This window comes from Papilio polytes, unplaced genomic scaffold, assembly GCF_000836215.1.
Source record: "Papilio polytes unplaced genomic scaffold, Ppol_1.0 DF823923.1, whole genome shotgun sequence".
In the NCBI taxonomy this organism is placed as follows: Eukaryota; Metazoa; Arthropoda; class Insecta; order Lepidoptera; family Papilionidae; genus Papilio; species Papilio polytes.
Window position 1 is genome coordinate 7,071,776 of NW_013525281.1, and position 21,147 is coordinate 7,092,922.

At 36.3% G+C, this 21,147-nt stretch overlaps 1 protein-coding gene across 1 annotated transcript in view; it reads right to left on the reverse strand.

The window, feature by feature from the left end:
• Nucleotides 1-355: 355 nt before the first annotated feature.
• Nucleotides 356-21,147, reverse strand: part of LOC106102361 (transcription factor Sox-12-like) — a 67,372-nt gene continuing 46,580 nt past the window's right edge. Inside the window, exon 2 of the mRNA XM_013281807.1 lies at nt 356-6,567. Coding sequence (XP_013137261.1) covers nt 5,824-6,567 — 744 coding nt within the window. The 3' untranslated portion in view covers nt 356-5,823. The remainder of the gene's footprint in view (nt 6,568-21,147) is intronic.

Genomic DNA, 21,147 nt, shown 5'->3' on the forward strand with positions numbered 1-21,147 from the left:
GATTTGCTGCTGCTTCAAGGTGTGATGATGCCGCTAAACGCGTGTGGATTATTGGAGAGTTGCCTGGATTATTAGCGTCTCCATGATGCCAGTTATATGCCAGCACTGGTTTTGACCACTACTGCTCAACAATACTGGCACAAGATGACAATATCGAATATTGTGAAAAATATTAACTTTAACTCTTGCTAATATTAATTATACTTAATAACTCAGAAGGTTTTTATTATTTTTGTTTTTAAAGTCAATCTATATGTAACGTTTTCTTATAAATATGGCGTTTTCTTTAAGGTAAGGCTAGTTTGTCCACAATGTATTTTGTGATAGGATATGGAAAGGGTAAGTAAAAATCTGGTTATTTTTTATAAACTGGATGATTTATTTTTACCATATAATAATATATATTCATTATTGAAACAAAGTACGATACAAAATGTACATGTTCTTCTTAAATCCATAACTACAGTATCGTTATTCCATACTTAACAGTTTAAAAGACTACGTACATTATATGCAGTTACTGTACCTTAAAAGGTAATTTTTTAATTTATACAACGGACGTGGGGACGCCATCGCGTCGACTGCGGCGCGGCGACCGACGCCACGCCAGACTTACAATACAAATAAAACCCTTATACTATTGCAGGACAATAGATTATAATAAAATAAACCCAATAAAGGGTAATTTTCATTCGTTCAAAAGAACCGTGCGTTGTATTCATTTCGCTTAAAACAAACGTTCACCTAATATTTACAATGTTTTAGAACTGATTGCTAGGGGGCGCTAGGTGAGCGCCACCACCCGCGCTATTTGGTAAGCCGAAAATCAGAACTGTTTAGAGCTACTTAAAAGAGATCCATCGGTAACGGTATCTAAGAGCTTCATTAGTTTTTGGTATAAATTGAAAAAAAAAAACACTAATTAAAAAATCAGGTATCAATGACAAAGGCCACTACGAATTGTAAACGCGTACGAAGTGAGACAGCTCTAATCAAAATAGACGGAGAGAAGAGAGTACGACAAACTGAATTTGTCTAAATTCGACTCAAAAAATTGTTACAAAAGACTAGAATTGCTCGAAACACACTGTCGTGTGAAACTAAAAGCTACATTAGCGTCGCCATGATCCTAGGCTAAGTCTAGGAGGCAGCTACCTTTCCCATAGTTTTTTGAAGTAGATTTCGATTCTCTAGGTCAGCTCCTGTCCTGGCGACGCCAATGTAAAATATGTGGCCTCAAGTTTATCATCGAAATATTTACAAAGGAAACGAGTGCATTTTGATGACGGAAATGACCTCAGTCCATGTTTAAAGCCTGTATTAGCTTTTTTAATCCCTTTCTATTGCTATGTCGTATGAAACAAGCACACAATCTCATAGTATACGTATATGCCACTACTCATACAACCTTATAATTACTTGATAATTTTAATGGACCTTTATTATTTTTGTTCCTAGAAAACTTGATCAAATAAAGCATATTTACATAACAAATAGAATAACTTGAAATGTACAAAATCAACGAATTACAACTGAAACAGCGGTATTGAATTTAAAATTATAAATTGTTAGAATAAAATGTATAGATTTTTTTTGGGAATTCCACAAAATTAAACATTAAAAGGCAGTATTTTTTTTTTGTAATTATTGACTGAAAAAATAATGTAAAACAATTGTAATGTTAACCGTTTGTCACTAATATTATAATAAACTATTATTGTTACGCCTATATTAGTTCCTTGATTCAGATTGTGCGAAGTTTTCATTTGTTTATCATTATTATTAAATTTATCATTATACCAATAAATATTAATAAGACATCTACTTCAACAAAGACTTCATACGTCTAAACATCCTCTACAAGTTGCCTCCAACGTACATCACTTAATAACTGTTTACTCTTATAGACACCAATTAGAGTTAATTACAATTACACACAGTTTAAATGTGCCATAGCCGTGAAACAATATTTGTTGTGTAAAAGAAAATACACCCTAAGATAAGTCGCTTAACGATTAAATTAACAGCCAATACATACATATATTACACATATAATTACGTTCAAAAACTTTTTTCAAACAACATAACAAGAATATTTTTAACTTTTCAGTTCTGTGAATCAATCACTAACATTTTTTCAATTGAATCGTATTTTTAAACTTATATTACGCACATACATTAATATTTAAATGTTAATTTTAACCTAATCGCTGTCTTTGTCGGAAAATGTATGTCCACTTGATATTGAACTACCAAATCGGTAAGCTTTTTGTCTATTGCCGTGTGATCTCAAATAGTGACATAAGAAATGCTTCTCACATTGAATAAAACAAAAGACAGGGATATATAGACAATATTTCGAATTGTAGAAAGTGTCTTATTATAGTCAAATTTATAGAAGTTACATTGAGACCACAAGGTTGGCTATCCTAACAATTGATTTGTTTTATTTTAATCCATAAAACGAATCAATTGTACAGGATTTGGTTAAGAGCAGATTACACTGATTTGTAACATTTCCTTCATATCATAATATCTACTAAATACCCTACAGTAACTACAACGTCTATGATATTTACTTTCTTTGAGACGTTTATTTACCCTCTAATTTTTGTCACAGTATCGCTTTATTTTGACTTTCATTTATATTAACAATTTCTCAATACTTATTTACATTAAAACAATTCGACAATTTAATGAAAACTTTACAAGAAGGCTACGAAGGAACAAAGCCTAGAAGCACAAAAGTTTAAACTCCGCGGGACATCGGCACACGCCGAGAAAGGCATTTCATAACATTTTTTTCATTTTTCAAAAGGGACTTTATACAATCTAGTATTTAACACAAAATATCAAAACCCTGATAATTCCAAACATTATTGAAGAACCACAACAAGCGCTAAATTACAACATTAAATTCGATGTTGTGCTAAAAGTATTCGGAGTCTGTCTCTCCTTCCCGCAGATAAATATTGAACACACATTTTACCACATCGGTGTTCAAAACCACGGCTCTAACTATCCATTTACAAAAAAAATCAACGGTTTCGTCTTAAAGCATCCGAACTGTATATTAATTTACAATAGACGTACAAACTACAAAATTTGAGCGTTCGTGTTACTATAAATATATTGCTTTTACTCGATGAATCGATTCAGTGAAAGCTAAATTGACAATGCTAGATATAGGACTGGGAACGGAAGTGGACAAACACTAAAAATGTATTCATAAAAAGCAAAAGTTGCCGCTAACAGAGAAGCGAAATGTAGTTTTAGTGTCCATGTTGGAGTAGAGGCAAAGAAATGGCGGCCATCGATACCAGAATAAAGATCTGTTCACATCAATAAGAGTAATTTAGTTACAACACAAGTTATGATACCATCTGTCGATGCAAAGAAAACGTGAGTACTGGGCCGGCAGGAGGTAGATGTAGTGGATTGTGCGGGCGACTTTATGTTCTAAGCGATGGCAATAAGAAGTAGAATGGCGTGTGAAGCATGACATGTGAGCTGCGGTGCTGAGGGCTACAAGTGAAGCAATTACCTCCGTATACAAAAGTGCCGTCATTAGTCGTCGGCGGTATTGGTACTGCAGATCGCAGCGCACATGTCAAGCCTCAACAGAAATCAATATAAAATGCAAGTCTGGCTTCCGAAGAGACCTTAAACATTACAGAAACAGCGTCTATATAACCACTACTCGCTTATAAAGATATCTTGAGCATCGCTAAAATATACACATCATGAAGAGTTCCAAGTTATTAGGCACAATATTTTTTTTTTCTTAATTTCATTATAATACATGTATATGAAGTACATCGCTCTACGACACAAGACAGTTCATACAGTTGCATAGTTATGTATAGAACGCACATTTTGCGTCTCACTTTAAAAATAATTAGATTTCCATAGACACTTACTAAGAATTACATGAAGTTTTTACATAATACATTTATAAGAATATAATAATATAAGTAAAGCATTTCTTCATTATCGATTAGAGCACAACGGACCCCATACATTTATGTACTATATTTGAGTGACACAGAATATTTACAAATATTGGGACTTTCTTATCTGAGACAGTATATTAAGAAGGTTTTTAGCATATCTTAAAGTGACCGAGGTTACATTCGTGTTTGTATATTACCCCGCTAACTGACAACGTTACATGGAATTGACAGATTTCGCGAATTCTTACACAATTTAGCAATGCAGAGCTGTGGACGCCGGGCCAGCAAACGCCAACACATTAAGTACAACATTCGCCGACAGACGGACTCGTGAGCTTGCAAGTAACTAATTTTATTTATAAAAAGTTTTATTAAAGTACGGACTAATTCGTCAAACGGACGCCCGACTTCCACAGCAAAGCAAATTATCAAAAATAGTTACATCATAGTTTTCCTTCATTAAAATTATGCCCAGTTCTAAAAATTAAACAGTTAGAGAAGCTAGCGCGGCTAAAACTAATCTATGCGATATCAGTCTCCACTAGAACCTTACAATTTAGAAATCCATAAAGTAAATCACAGAGTTTGAAACAGCAAAACATTTGAGTGAAATAGAACTAGTGTTTTGTTCGTACGTTTACTTTTACCACCGTCCCGCGATACATTAGCTCCCCTCTTTGATATGTATCATCCCACAGACGTTCTCGTCGAAGTAAGCTTGAAGAAAGAAAGGAGAGAGTTGAACAGTGTCCCTTCGTATGCTGATGGGCCGTCACTGCATGTGGATACGACGCCAGAAGATCATAACTTATCACCGATCGAAGATAACCTTACCTTAAACGACCTAACGTACAAATAGCAAGACATATCAAATCGAAACTCCTACGAAGCCTTCGCCGGGCGCGGGCTGTCGGGCGTAGCGCCGGGACAGACAAGCAGCAAAGCTGCGGGCGCGCGCCGACAGCCCGCGCTCGGCGAGCCCTACTCTCACTCCAATGTGCCTACTCGAAATATCCGCTCTCCCAAATTCTTTCAATGACATACCGATTAGCTTCCGAAAAGGAAATTATAAATGTACTAACTACTATGTGTGCATCAAAGTATAAAGTGAACTTACGTACAGTAAATAGAACGCAAGGCAAACCTGACTATAACCTAGTCTTATTTTTCTATTCTTCGAATGATACATATTTCATCTATTATTTCAGAACATAAAAATGACAATCGTCCTTAAAGTAAATATAAAATGATAAGGCGACTTAAGAGTTGCAAACGAAGTGTTTAGAAGCCAAGTCGAGTAATGTACACGTAGAGAAAAGGGCGCGGGGCGCGAGGCGCGCGGCGAGACTCGACTGGGCCGGGCGGCCGGCGACGGACAGATGAGACGGATCGTTTACTGAGATGCGTCCGAGACGTGCCCTTCGGAAATCGGACCGATCGTGTTTGTGTCGAACGTAATTCAACGAAAGCAACACCGTAAAAAGAATTAACTCACAGCCTATGTATAAATGAAAACTCTTCGCTTCTCGTCTTCGGCGCACTCGCGTCGCGGCGCTCTACAAACACTAATCGAGAAAACAAGGGAGACGAGGAAGAATGCGGTCGCCGGCGACCGGTCGACGAAATTAAACAGTTTCACCCTCGAACCTTATTAAATAACTTTGTACATTGAATCCAAAAGTCGACACAAGATTTTGGATGTAGGCACTCTCTAGGCGGGCGGCGAGCGGGTGACGAGCGGGCGACGAGCGGGCGGCGAGCGGGCGCGTAGTCGGCCCGCGCGGCCCCGTGCGGCCCCGTGCGGCGGCTCGGCAATGAGATCAGGGGAGTGGCGGCCGCGCCCGGCAGCGCGCCCGGCACCGCGCCGGCATTACGTCAGGTACGAGGAGAACGTGTGGTCCACCCAGTCCCCAGCTACGCCGATCTCGCTCAACATGTCCGACACGTCAGGCGTGCACGAGAACTCGAAGTGCGAGCCCGACGACGAGGACGCCGTCTCGAACGACTCCATGTCGGTCGTGAGCGCGTCCAGGTCCACCTCGCAGTCCGCCGGTAGCGGCAGCAGGTCCGTGATCGAGTACAGGTCCGTCAGGTCGGCCTGCTCGCGCCGCATGCTGTCGTCGTAGAGGCATGCGGACTCGGGCGAGTCAGGGGCGCAGGCGGGCGAGGCGGGCAGCGGCGGGGGTGCGGGCGTCTCACCGGGCAGACCGGGCAGGCCAGGGAGGCCGGGCGCGCCGAGCGCGGAGGGCGCAGCGGGCGCATGTCGCGGGCGCCGCCGGCCGCTTCCCCGATTGTTGTTGGAATCGGCGCGCTGCTTGCGCTTCTGCTTGGTGACAGCGCCGGTGCGCTGCGCGGGCTTGCCGGTCTTCTTGCGCGGCCGGTATTTGTAGTCGGGGTACTCGCGCATGTGCAGCTGCCGCAGCCGCTCCGCCTCGTCGATGAACGGCTGCCGCGCCTCGTCATTGAGCGTCTTCCACAGGCGGCCCAGGTTCTTCGAGATCTCGGCGTTGTGCATGTCAGGCGTCTGCTCGCATATTTTTCTGCGCTCAATCTGCGACCACACCATGAACGCATTCATGGGCCTCTTTATGTGATTGGGGTTGTTCTTCTTCGTCTGCAACAAAGAAAATATCGTCTGTTAGTGAAGGTCACAATTTCAAACGAAAAACGGCACCACGGACGGTCAATTTAGGTTAAACTATAAATCGGAACGATATTCCAGTCCGAAAATCAGCGTTATCTGTTTAATTGTGGCGAGCGTAATTATTATTTCAGGCATGTCCGATCCGCCGAGCGCGCCGGAGAGCCGCTCGTGGCGAATTAGTATGCATGACGTTGCACCATTAAGTCTGCGTCCTTACTATTAATGATATTGTTATCATAGGAATTATTATTATTACAAACAAGTCGAAATCATAATATATTCTAATAGATCGGTAGCGGAAAATTTATATTATTCTCGATGTAGAAATAAGTAATAGAATAAGCGATGGTCGGTTTACTCGTAATACGGGATAGCGGAGAGGTGAGCGATCTAATTTTAATTTCATTTCAAGTAATGCGATGTGGTTCCATAACTCTGCCGCTGCACTAGCCCCGCACACGCGCCGCACACGCACCGCAAACGGCACGCACCTGCGCCGCACTCGGGTGGGTAGCTTCCGCATCGGATGCACGTTGTAAACATTGACGAACGAGGATAGTAAAGGACGGAGGAAGTTATTATCAAATCGTGTAGGAAGTGCTAAGGACGCTCGCATCGAAATGTTCATTTTATGTTACTTCTAACGACGAACGGTCGGTACCCGTAATCGTATTTGGCGGGCGTACTTCAAGGTATCTAAGGAAAAATTTTACTCTCTATTTCGCAAGACCTCCGAAAACGTATAAAGTTACGTCGAACCATGAACATAAGCGAATATCTCTTTTATTATTCAAATCTTACTTTCGCTAAACTACGTTCAGCTGGTAACGGGGAGAAGAAAAAACTCCCACTCGTCTTTTTTTGTTCATCTTATTTATATTCAGTACAAAAAAAGGGTTTGTCAGTCGGCGACTAAATCAAGTTCGGAGCTCGCTCCGGCCGGCGATCAAGGTGAACCGAATAGAGGTAGACCGTTTTTTGTACCACTAAAAGGTAACCCGGCTGATGCTAAAATTATTATTACTAATTGTGAGGTAGTAATAGTGTTAATACGAAGAACCTACAAATTTTCATACATATTCAACAACCCACTTTTGTCAAAGGTAGGTTTTAATTCACATAACTATTATCTAAGTCAAACCTAGTCTTAGTTTACTTCAGTCATTAACAATGTTTTAATACAATTTCGCTTTTGTTAGAGTAATCTTAACAAAACTTGTTTAATTAGTGTAAATCCAAGACAATCATGAAACTGCTTAAATACATGTTTGTTTCGCAAAGACGTCTCAGACACGTTGATCTCTTTACGAACAGACGACATCGTTAACAAGAACAAAGTGAGAGTAAACTTGTAGAAACAAAATGTACTGTCAAATGTATAATCAATCTTAAGACGGATAAAAAGAAGTTATATTCAACAGTCTAGAACAAAAGAGAATCTACAGGAATAGGCTAAAATAGGTTATTAAATAAACTAAGGAGAGAGTATCCACAACAATCTGACTAATGTTATAAACGGGAAGGTTCCATGGATGGATGTTTGATGCAATTGAGCATAGATGTAGAGGATAGTCTAGAAGAACACATCGGCTATTCACTTTTTAAATTCTACGCGGACAGAGTCGCAGGTAAAAGCTAGTACTTGATATTGAACAATTTTAGTTGATATTGATGTTTCAAGTAATTTCATAATATCACGATAGATTATAAACATTTGCACTGCGCGGAATACACTTCAAGATGTTTGATGGCATTGATTTTAGAGTGTGCACTCACCACACAACTCTTAAGACGTTAATCTTTATATATACAATATAGATAAATCATTGCTGATTAACGATAACGTCATTTTACATAGCAACTATATGGAAAACTCCTAGAAACATAACAATCTATATAGACTACAAATATGGTTTACTTTTAACATAAAACTGTTTTTTTCATTCAGATTGTCTAGTCTTGCATTTGCTAGTTGATTCTCTTAGCTTATAATCATGAAATATTCATATTTGTCATGTATCAACGTTGAAAATAAAATCCGTCGTGTTAAGACTCGACGTGGACATGCGAGTGCACGATCTCGGTTATCCGTCATGTTCAGGAAGCGAAGTGGTCGCCCTTGCAGCGGCGCGGCTACGCGGCCCTCATACAGACTAGATACTACCAAATAGAAGGTTGCTAGGCCATATCTAGCCCCAGGATCACGGCCTCTCCACTTTTTTACCTCTACGTATCTCGTGTCTTTCGCTTTTTATGTCAGGAAGACGTGTGATCGATGTAGACCTCATTCGTTCTACATATGGACATTGGTTGGCTTGTTCCGTCATAAAACTGTTATATGATTTAGCTACGTATTTGAAAGGTTGTTATTATAATTGAGTAGTTCACTTCCTTTTATAGACGAAAAAATATTATACTTATCTGTTATGGAACTAAATTCAATTTGTTCCTTTTTAGATTGTACTATAAAGAGTAACTAGATGACATGGACCATGAGGATTTTATTTAGTACATTGCAAATAGCCATAAAACTATAATAAATGATAAAAGACTTATTTGGATATATATCGCTAATTTAAACCAACTAGAAGCAATTAATCCTACCATATATAAAAATAAAGACGATAAAAATCATGGAGTTATCGTTGAAGGTAGGAAAAGTCAAAATAAATCATCAATACAGAAGTTCATTAAATCAGAGGCGTGCATTGCCCATAATCGCTCGTTTGTTCTCAACAAAACGAAAATGCCAACATCGAACAAATTAATAAATGAATTTACGATTATCAAGCTCGAAAACACGCAGTTGAAGTTTCCGCGTATTTAAATAGCACGTTTATTCAATTCCGGAGTTTTCGCAAGCTAAATGGAGGTCAGAGACGCGATAAGACTCTTAAAAGATGATTAATAATGACTTCCTTCGAGGGAACTGGTTTTTAACTCATGTAGACAACCGGTCGCGAAGTCGATTCCTTCGATAATTTTGATATCGCCTTGTCGAGGCCTACTTGTAAACTATTATACTAACATACTGTTCTATTTTAGTAGAATATTAACAAAATTTACACGATTAAAACATGAGAAAACTTACTATCATCATTAGAAATACTGAAAGGGAAAACGGAAACCATTACACAATAGACGAAGGTACAGATATAGCAGACGTACAAAATCTGATACTCCATCAAGAGCTTAAGCACTTTAGAGAGGGAGGATTTTAACACATTATGCGATCTACGTTAAAGGGCACGAGAAAATATTAATGAAGATGTTGGACAATCCCAAGTCCTTTAGACCAGAACAAAGGCCCCCGGGGACGGCGATTAGGCCGGGCCTCATTGTAATGATGCCGCGCCAGATGAGGCCTTTTGTGTTCCTTGATAATGACTTATAATAGTCAAAATGAAACTTTCTGGAGATACGCAAACTGCACGGATGTCTAGATATTATTGTTACAGTTACTTTGAACTAAATTAAATCAATTTCTCATCTTTTATTCTGTTATCTAAATAATACGATTTACTTTTCTGTCTATTCAATTACATGATAGTGAAAAAATACCAATCAGTATAATATTTTAAATATAAAAATATAAATTGAAATCTAAAGAAAAATCATGATTGAGATATTTAATTTGTTTTAAGTGTAAAAATAGACGTAAAAACGATAGATACAGAACTCGGAGAACGAGAGAGGGTTTTCGCTTCACCGATCCTTTTATTAACACGGAGCCTTATTACCGAAGCAATTGGTTCGTTCGCTTCAGAATAAAGAATCGACGACATCTTGCGCTTTATTAACTTGGAATTGTCGAGTTTGCTGGAATTATTACTGTGTTAAATATGAATAGCATCCAGAGGCGTGCTGCGGACTTTTATAAAGATATAAACTCACTGAATATTTAAGCAGACGCTTTTGTCTAGTGATGTTTATTCAAAACTTACAACGCTACGTAAATGAACTTGCAAAACTTCGAATTGTCTTTGAATAAAATTTCCGAGACCGCGAAATACTTAATACTCCTACATTTAATGTTGAAATGACCCCGCTGCAAAGAAATCGCCTTCCATTTTCAAAGTTGACGGTTACATTGCTGGAAAACAAAAGAACGATTGTAGAGAGCAAACACAAAGAAACAGAGCGGTCGCGTCGAGCAAAAAGCTAGTCTCTAAATAGAAAAGAAGATATCGAGAGGTCTTGGATTGTTTTAAATTTAAATGTCTGTCGCAGTGAGGACTCGAGCCGCTAGTGTTGACGATATATGTTAAGTAGGGCGTCTAGAGAAAAGGCTGCGGGCTATCGCTGTATAAGGAAGAGAATATAAATTGCTTATAAGTCAAGGATTCTCGAACGACGCAGTAGGGACGTATCGACTCGTAACGCGCAATTATTAACTCAAGGAATACTCTAGAAGGTTTATTTTACATTATAATATTAACTGAACGTTTTGAAATCTAGCTAATTACGTTTATCGTAGGCATTATGTTTAGAGCCTTACAGTAATGTGTAATAACTAATCTAAATAGATTATATACGATAAACATAGTTAATGTAAATTACTTCGTAGATATAACTAATGGTAAATATGAAAAATTATTGTGGTAATTTAAAATGATCAGAAAATTATCATCATCTCGTATAGTCAAAACAAATTGTTAGTGATAAATCGCACCGTTGCGAACAAGGCTTTTTGTCAATCCAAAAGTCAGAAATGACAGCGAATCAGAATGAATTTGAATATGCTGTAGCGAAGCAATTATTGTTTGAGTTGGAGCGTTGTACGGCTCGCAGTCAATGCGGTGGGCGTCGCAGCCATCCATCAAGTTTCGTAACGCTCAGGGTTACGGAATGTACTTCAATAGATAATCATACTATTGTTGACTTATGGTTATAGATATAATCATTGTTCGATTCCCTTGGGATCGTATACTCACATTGACCAATCGTAAATATTATAAATGCAAAAGTTTAAAGAATGTTTGTTGCCTAAACGGCTGAACGGATCTGGATGAAATTTTGCATAGATGTAAAGCGTAGTCTGGAATAACACATGGGCTACTTACTTTTTTTTTAATACTAAACGGATGGAGTCGCAAACCTTCACTATTTTATGTTTAGATTTGAAGACCTATTGCTTCACTTGTTTATATTTCAAACAACGTTCAGTTAAACGGTTTAATGATATAAGAAACTAGGCTTTTTAACAGAATTATAATATTCAACCGCATTGAACGTGCTTGATATAATTTGAAAGAAACATATTATTTTTTTGCTACAATAAAACTTTCGGAGTTCACCTTAGGAATCATAAAGCGTTACATGCGGGCCAAGGATTGTTACATTGTAACGTGTAACATCACGTACTGCCTTTTGCTTTGAGGCTTTTTATTCGTTTGAGGCAATAAATCAGTCGGCGGCTTTGCTCGCCTACATTGAAATTCTCAATCGGTTCATTTTCAATAAAGGATGCCGATTGAATTTTCCGTTGTTATACAAAAACGAGGGTTCCTGATGGCTTACAATTTCCCTCCTCGATTTTTGTTGATAACATTTTATACCTTAACTTCAATAAATACACCGAAGTATAGAACACTTTCTTATTTATCTTTTAACTAGCTTTCGCCCGCGACTCCGTCCACACGGAATTAAAAAAAAAGTAAGTAACCTATGTGTTCTTCCAGACTATCATATACACTAATGCCAAATTTCAAAGAGATCTGTTCAACATTTGAGACTACATTTCTAACAAACATCTACTTCATTTTCCCATTAAAAATATAAGTAACATTTAAGAGTTCAAATATCATAATTTTAATGCAAGCAATAAAAATATGTTTATTACAATGTGCTTGCTAAATATATTTAGATTTGTATTGATAGTCAATTGAGTACTTATAATTCATTGTTTAGTGCGAAAGGTTTAACTCATTATTTAAACCAAAAATGGAAAGTATAAGCTATACCGCAGACGTCGGTTTAAATGTTTATATAAAATAGTGTTAATATTCTGCTGATACATGCTGAATTTGCATAAACAATAGACTGACACAGTAATGTACACCTTAAAGTGTTGTATCTTAGAGATCATAATCGTTTGTAATAATTGATGAGTTGTTATGTTACTGTTTGTATATTGGAACAATAATACTAGTATGCTATATATGGAGACGCCAAATTTGTAAACAGGACTATGCGTATCGACATACATTTGTGTTACATGTAAGTAAAGTTTCCTCGTCTTTATAATCATAATTATAAAACACTCCAATGATTTTCATGCTAATAATATTAATAGGAAAGATTTGTATTTTTGTATATATTGAAATAATTCAAAAACTATTAGGCCGATTATAAAAGTTATTTTACCATTAGAAAGCTACGTTATCGTTAACATAGGATATGTTTATTTTTATTTCACGCGAAGACACGAGCAACAGCTAGTTGAAAATTATAATACTTAAAATACCAAGGTTTGTCTGAACACTATGATTTTTATTATCAACAATCATGATGTAAACTTCTTACTAATATTATAAAAATGAAAATTTGGATGGATGGATGTTTGTTAGAGTTTGTACCCTAAACTGATGAAATTTAGCATACATGTAGCGGATATTCTGAAAGAACACATAGGATACTTACTTTTTTTTATTCCGAGCGACCATTACCCTACTATTCTGAAGTAGTCACACTCTCCTTACATTTCAAACATTAAGATGTGAAACAAAACACAATCCCAGGTCTATTTCAACGTCAAGTAATATCCAATAAACGTTTGATCCATCGGATACGAAGTTATTAGCGCCGACATTAATATAGGCAAAGTTTCGTATTGCAAATGTCTGCGCCAATTCCGGCCGGAGCTCGAGTAGCTAATGTAACTTGTCGACTTGTCATACTCCTCGCTGTTGCTATGGCAACCGCATAGATACCATCTCGCTCCTTTGTACAATAAGGAGTCGATTTACATAATTTTGTTAAACAAAGTAACTTGAAACACTGTCAAATCAAATTACAACATTTGATCTATTACAAACATTTTAATTAAGAAGAATTTACAACAAAGTGATGAAAAGTCGATTGTAATATGGAGATTAAAACATAAGTCAAGTTTAAAACAACGCAAAACATAAACTAGAGGAGTCGGAATAAAGGGAGGGATCATCTTAAGAACAAGTCGTGTGGCCTAAACATATGAAAATTGAACTGTCACGAGCAGCATAAATGAGAGCGTATCAAGCGACACACTAGATGTGCAGTTGAAAGTTGTTTATAACAAACTTTATACAACTCAAACTTTAAGAAACTATCTTTAGCCCGCGACTCCGTCCGCGTGGAATTTACAAAAACAAAATTGAGTAGCCTATATGTTCTTCCAGACTATCCTCTGCATCTATACCAAATTTCATCGAAATTTCTTCAACCGTTTAGGCTACAAACTCTTACAAACATCCATCCATCCATTCATCTAAACTTTCGCGTTTATAATATTAGTAATGCCTTTAAAACCGATGACGTCATCAATGTGGATAATATTGGAATAAAAGAGACCTATATAGATCTCTGACTAGAAGTATACAATATTGATATTGTTGAAGTAAATATCGTATTAGTAAAAGTAGACTTTACCTCGCTTTTTACCAACTTCTATGACATCTGATACAACAAAACTGCCTTTATCTTTGTTGTTTCAAATATTTAGTGTGGGTAGTGCACGGGTATGCGATATACCCGGTTGAAGCCACATCGCCAGGTACGTGTACAGATAATCTTAGATCGGACCACGCGTGATGTAGGTCGTAGCTAGTTTGAATTCACGGCGCGTGTCTATATGAATAGACGATTATGGAGGAAAGGGGTCAAATTGACGGATCTTTAGAGGTCCCCGTGTGCCCGCGGCGCTCGTGACTGCCGGGACACGTGTCGAATTGCCAAGCACATGTAAATGTTTCGCTGGGTACGCTTTGTTCGCTATATTAATGTCAAAGGTTGGGGGGATATGAAATCCGGTAAAACTTTATAGGTTGGGGGAATTCGTTGCCAGATATTCCTACTATAATTTATTTAATGTTAGTTTTAACTAAATACAAGCCTTCTTATTGAACTCGGATAAAGTGGTCACTAAGTGAGCTTTTTAGTATCATTTTATAGTAAGGGACAGTTTTAGTAATCTTTAACGTAGCAGTAAGTTTTAAATCTTTTTTAAACAGCTATTTTAAGAGCAAATTAACATATGAAGTCTGTTTACAATCAAGTGGGAACAGCTGTTCGCTAACATGTGTTAATTTGATATCGTTTTTAATTTAGGTCAATAATGTATTCGACATTCCACTAATTGTAATTTGAACAAATAATTATTTATTAATGAGTTCACGTACGTTTAAGTTAGTGATTACAGATTCCTTTCGATTTTAAGAACATATGTTTTAAATATACTTGAGGTTCTTAAATCGTGTTTGGAGAAAATTCTCAGCTTATAAAACTGTTTTCTAAAAATCACTATTATAAATGTAGTTAAAACTAGGAAGCACAGAAAAGTTGAAATGAAGCCAACTAACAAAACTTTGATCAAAACTTAAATAACACTGGCTGGATTTTCTTTTAAGCTGTTTAAAAAAAACACAGGCATATGAGCGTCAAGCAATGTATAGTCCGACTGATGTATTAGACCCGGTGAAAAAAGCGCTGCGTCGTTGCGCGAAAAGCGTAGTAACAGCTTAAACAGAATAACTTTCGAAGGGACAAATTCAAATTAAGATAATTTGACATTACCAATGCCTTTGCTGACTGTACTTACAATGAGAACAGACCGGTTTAAGTATGATATTTATAATTTTCGTCTACCATATTATATAGCCTGGGGCGTTCGTTTGACCTTGGCAACTTGTCTGTTGTACTCGTGCCCTGCGGCGGCCATTGTTGCTCCAATTAATGACAAAATATGTCAGATAATTCGACATTGTGTTACTGATACGCTAATCAACGAGTCGTCATAACCTAACTTTATAAATGAATATGTATGGGAAGAATACTAAGGGCCTGTCCCACTAAATTGTATTATCTGACAGTGACGTCATTTTTAGCTACATATCAAAGCCTCTATCAGGCAGTGGTGGAATAGGCCCTTAATCTACAGGACATTGCTAGCTTTAAAGTCCGATTATTTGCTCATTTATTTCACGTTTTCAGCAACAGTCTATTTGATATCATTTTGCTATTTCTCATTTTAAAAATGGAACAAAAGTTCGTTTCCGAGCGGACTATGCGTCCTTTGACTAAACGCACAATTGTTTTGCGATTGTCGATTGTTTTGTTGCCCATTCAACTATTTAGTTGCATTAAAAATCAAGTAATATGCGCACCTCAATACAAGCATAGGCAAGACTAAACAGTTGTGCGATAGTTTACTCTTGACGTCTTAAATTTTACCTCCATCTAATTCTCGTATTAGTTCTCTCAGTTCAAATCGATTTGGGTTAATGACACGAGACGCTTCTCTTTCCTAACAAATGATTGTTATTTCCACAGTGAAAGCAATTCCAGTGTTGGGCAATTTTATTAATACGTAGTTGCCATTAAGAAATTCGACTTGATTTATATTATAAAGGGACCGCCCGGGGCCGGGATTATTTAGTATCGCCATCGAATGGTAGCTTCGTAATACGTTATTGTTTTATACTTACTATTGAGAAATTGCGCCTTTTACCCTAATGAGGAAATTTTATTAAAAAAACTGAACTTGTTTTTGTTTTTAATATGTTTGTAGGAATAAAATTGAGTGTTAAATATGAAAAAGGAAACATAACAGCCAAGTCGTAGATCAACGAAAATATAAAAACAAAAAAGGTATTCCCTGACGATGTTATATGACCGTAAAGCATTCGTCACGTTGCTCTTGATATGTTGGCTTCAAATCTTTTGCTTTTTGTGTGGCGTTTTAAGTTTGAAAAAGAGCCAAAAGTTGCGAGGCTACGCCCGAGGAGCCACTGAGCTTGCTCCGTCGTGTCTTTGCCAAAAGAAAAAAAAAACATCGGCCTAGCGCAAAATTGTGCTCGCCTTTGATTCGTGCCGAGGTCTCGCGCCAATTTCTTTAAAAGCTTCTAATTTGAATAGAGCCAGCAAGATTTGGGGTATTTTCATTTGAAATGCAACGCCTTTTAAAATGTTTCTCACGCGCATGTCGAGAATAAATCATGTCTAAAAGTCGGAATATTTCTTGCTAAATGATGTTCACTATGAGATCATCGATATAAAAGATTTATTCTGAAATGTTGGCAACACACATTTGATGGGATTTGATTAAAATAGTGTGCTAATCTGTGTATAAATTTATCGTCTAACAATCTTTTTCAGTGAGATTTGATTGCTTATATGTTTTGTTGATTACTTTGAACATAATCTTGTTAATAAATAAATGTATTCAAAATAGATCAAACATTTAATATCATCAAGTGAATAAGATAAATTGCAGGTCTAAAATGTGGCAACAATTCACATATCATTGACGTTCACAGAGCGATGTTCATTGGCGCAGAGAGAACAGTGCGCAGAGTATTGACATGTTTATAGTGCACCTGATAAGGCTGGGGGCAGATAGAGCCGAATGGGGGTTGAATTAATTCAATAGGCAGTTACAGACAGCTTCAGTTGGGATATGAGATCCCGCATGGCGACGCTGGCGTTAATCCCCTCTATACATACACGATATAATCAACTATCGACATATAGTTTTACACTTCGATCTTTCAACAACATTCAGAATACATACGTTTTATTTATAAACTAGCTTTTGCCAGCGACTCCGTTCGCGTAGAATAAAAAAGTGAGCAGCCTTTGTTTTTCCACACTATCCTCTACGTCTATGTCAAACTTCATCGAGATCCGTTCAGCAGTTTAGGCTACAAACCCTAACAAACATCCATCCATTTAAACTTTCTTATTAATAAAATTTAATATTGGGTTAGTAAAAGCGTAGATCGAGAATATAAATAAATAGGTACTCTACTAGATAATCCAGTTCTCAAGGCACTGGGTCAAGTTAGAAACGTACAGGAACCGAACCCGAGACACGACAATTATCGATTATTAACCACTTAGGTGGAGGTGAAACTTAATATTAAGTAGATCTGAGACGCCTTTCGCCGACCGTAGCTAGACTGAGCCCGCGCACGGTAATCAACAGATTTGATACTAATGCAGAAAGCATTTATAAATTGCTTCTTTATGATGATAACTATAACAATTGAGATTACGAATTATATACTAAATGGAATCTATACTTAACTTTACATATGTAAAATTAAAGTTTGTTATTCTACACAGCTTGTTCAATCAATTCTTGACAATTTTCATTTTTAAATAAGTGATAAAAATGCTTTTAACTGAAATGTTACCTAAGGAATTATAAATCTTATACTTGATGGATGGATAATAGTTTGTTCCTTCGACTTCTCTTACTTTTCTTACTATTTAATTAATCAAGATTTTTTACGCGGTGACAGCGTTGCGGGCGACAACTAGTATTATTTAGAAGAATCAAAGATTCCGAATAGTATCACCGGTATAACTAGATATACCGATTTTTAGTATATTAAATTTAAACCAGGTGTTAAAAAGTGTCCAATCATAGTTCATACGAGTGATAATTTAAGATTCTAGTAATGTCGAATCCCAACACCTGCAGATTGCAGCTGATAGCTAACAGGTGATTTTTATGTTAATAAGTTTTATTTTATCAGGTACATCAAGAATAATTTAAAAATTTTATAAGGTTACAATTCCAACTTTGCAATGATACTATTTTAGTTTAGTATTTCTAAGAACGAAAAAACGTAAACAAACGTAAAAAAATGGAATAATAATGAATAATTCCAAGTGTGGCGGATGCAAAGTATCATTACTGTGAAATTTATGATTTTGGAAGATAAATTGAATACTGGAGCTGCGGCTTCCTGCATCGTAATGCGAGAGCGGCCCGCGGCGGCGGCTTGAAGGTTAACACAGATTAAACAACTAAAATACTGAATTATCTTCCTTTCTCTAATGTACTTTCTACCTAATAACATTTTAAAATGTTACACTTGAAAAATACCTAATAATTTTTACTCAGAATAGTATTAAAAAATGAGCGAGTTAACCTTTAATTCAATTTTGGTTCTTCAAGTCGGATTTAACACAGTGAGTTCACTTAAATCTGTTTGAATTAAACGTATTTTGCAACAGGAGCATCATATAAAGTGAATTTTCTTATACGTAAATGATCAGCCTCTAAGAGTCAATGGACAATTAGGTATAAAACGATGTTCCATACGAACCGTTCTGTTTACAGATCACGTAGCATTTGTATGTGTGTAGAGTACAGATGGGTGGTTTTTTATGCCCAACCACACAATGTTTATTGAATCTTATATCGCGTTGCGTAGATCAATCTTGGGACTTGACTTGCACAAATAACTTCAAACAAAGCAAGTTAAAAATCTATTTGGAATAAATTTAACTATTAAAGAAAGTACATTTATGATTTTATTGAACTGTAAAGTTATACCATTACTACTCGTATATTATATTTGTCAGACCCTTTCATTTTTCAGACCTTTTCTGTATGTAAATAAATAAATAAAAAAAAATAAAAAAAAATTGTTATGTATATTGGTTGTATAAAATGTCATCAGTCAGTTAGTGACGGCGGCCATTTTGGATTTTTTATATTTACTTTAAATTAAGTAGAAAAAGACTTACGATTTGACTGAAATGTAGACGAAATTCAATGCATATAGCTTTCATATTGAATTGTAAGTTTCTTTACAATCGACCGCTTACTTAATTTAGATATACGAAGATATGATCTCAGGAGTAGATTTAACTCAGAATGGGATCAGACTAAAGGATGTATCGATGTAACTCCATTTCAATTTATGAGCTACATGCAATATGTCTGGGGGACATTTTTATGAGTCCGTCTACCTCTAAAAGTCATTTAATGTACTTCGTAGATTTTATTTCGTATATTTAAATAGTTTTTAAATTATTTCCAATAACACTCACGCCCTCTGCCGGAGGGCTATCAATCAATAAAAGTCGGATAGTATAACTTTATTTCAACAAAATTCAACGCTTCCGTTTTGAAAATGTTTGTGAGGTTTATGACTTTAACATAAAATAACTGAACAAGTATCTTGATTAATGAGTTAACTACAGAATGTTCTCGAATGTAGAAAATTAAATATTTAATTCATTCAACATTGTTAAACAGAACATTTTTTTTTAAATTTCAATGTGAATTCAAGACCACACTTATTACATATATAAATTGTAAGTACTCAAGTTAGTACATTAGTTACGTCTAGTACAAGGGACTTGTGACGTCAGTGGCTATAAGATTAACGCCACTTAGGAAACAAGACTGCATTATGCAAGCTAACAGGTTGTACTGCACACGTAAATCCGCGAATGCATCTAAATGTAAATGCAACACTATGCAAGACGTGACCGCGGCATTTCATCTTAAACAACTCTGTTTGCCCAAATACGATTCCAGTCTATGTTCGTATTTGTCTATTTATTTATGTACACTATTTGGTAAGCATTATTTAGTTTATAGTATTCTTGTTACAAATATTTAAACGACCTTTGTCATACTAATATTATAAATGCGAAAGTTTAGATGGATGGATGGATGTTTGTTAGAGTTTGTAGTCTTAAGGACTGAACGAATTACGACGAAATTTAGTATAGTTGTATGGAAGAACACATAGGCTACTCACTTTTATTTTTTTAATTTCACGCAAATGGAGTCGCAGGCGAAAGCTAGTGTATACTATTAAATAGATTATTATAAGTTTCAAATACATCTTTGTTTCTATAACATATTTATTTCTACTTGCATTTGTTATGTTCTCCATAAAACGTAAGCAAGTATGCGTAAAATTTCCTTTATTTATACACAAAACTGTAGACCGGAGTTAACATCTACGTCATAAAACATAATAAGACTTTGTTGATCCCACCGTCTGGATGGTCTTTGTAAATACGCTCTCTCGCTTTCCTGCTACTGTCTGCCCGATAAGACATTTTAACTATATAAACATGTTACAGTGAGAAAAACTAATATGTTAAACGTAAATAATCATTCGTAATTTTTTAAACAAACGAAGCGATCTTAAGGAGCCAAATTCGAAAAGTTCCTCGAAATAATAGCAAGTTACCGCGGCGTTACAAGAAAGAAAATAAGGCGATCGCTCGACGATGACTATAAAAGTCTGTGGAAAAAGATGGAGCAAAAAAAGTTGCAAACAACACGACCGAAGGAAACTTCGCCGCCCGAACTGAAAGCTAACAACTTTACAAACGAAATGTATGGTGGGAAAAAGGCTAAAATGAAATGTTATTTTCCAAATCAAACAATTTTCAAAGAGTGTTTTCGATTTTAGTTGTAAACTTGATTGAACTGAAACTAGGAAAAGTAATAATTAATAAAGTTTACATGTATTACAATTAAAATAAGGTAAATAAGAAATATATGGAAGAACTAGAGAAAGACGGGACTAAAAT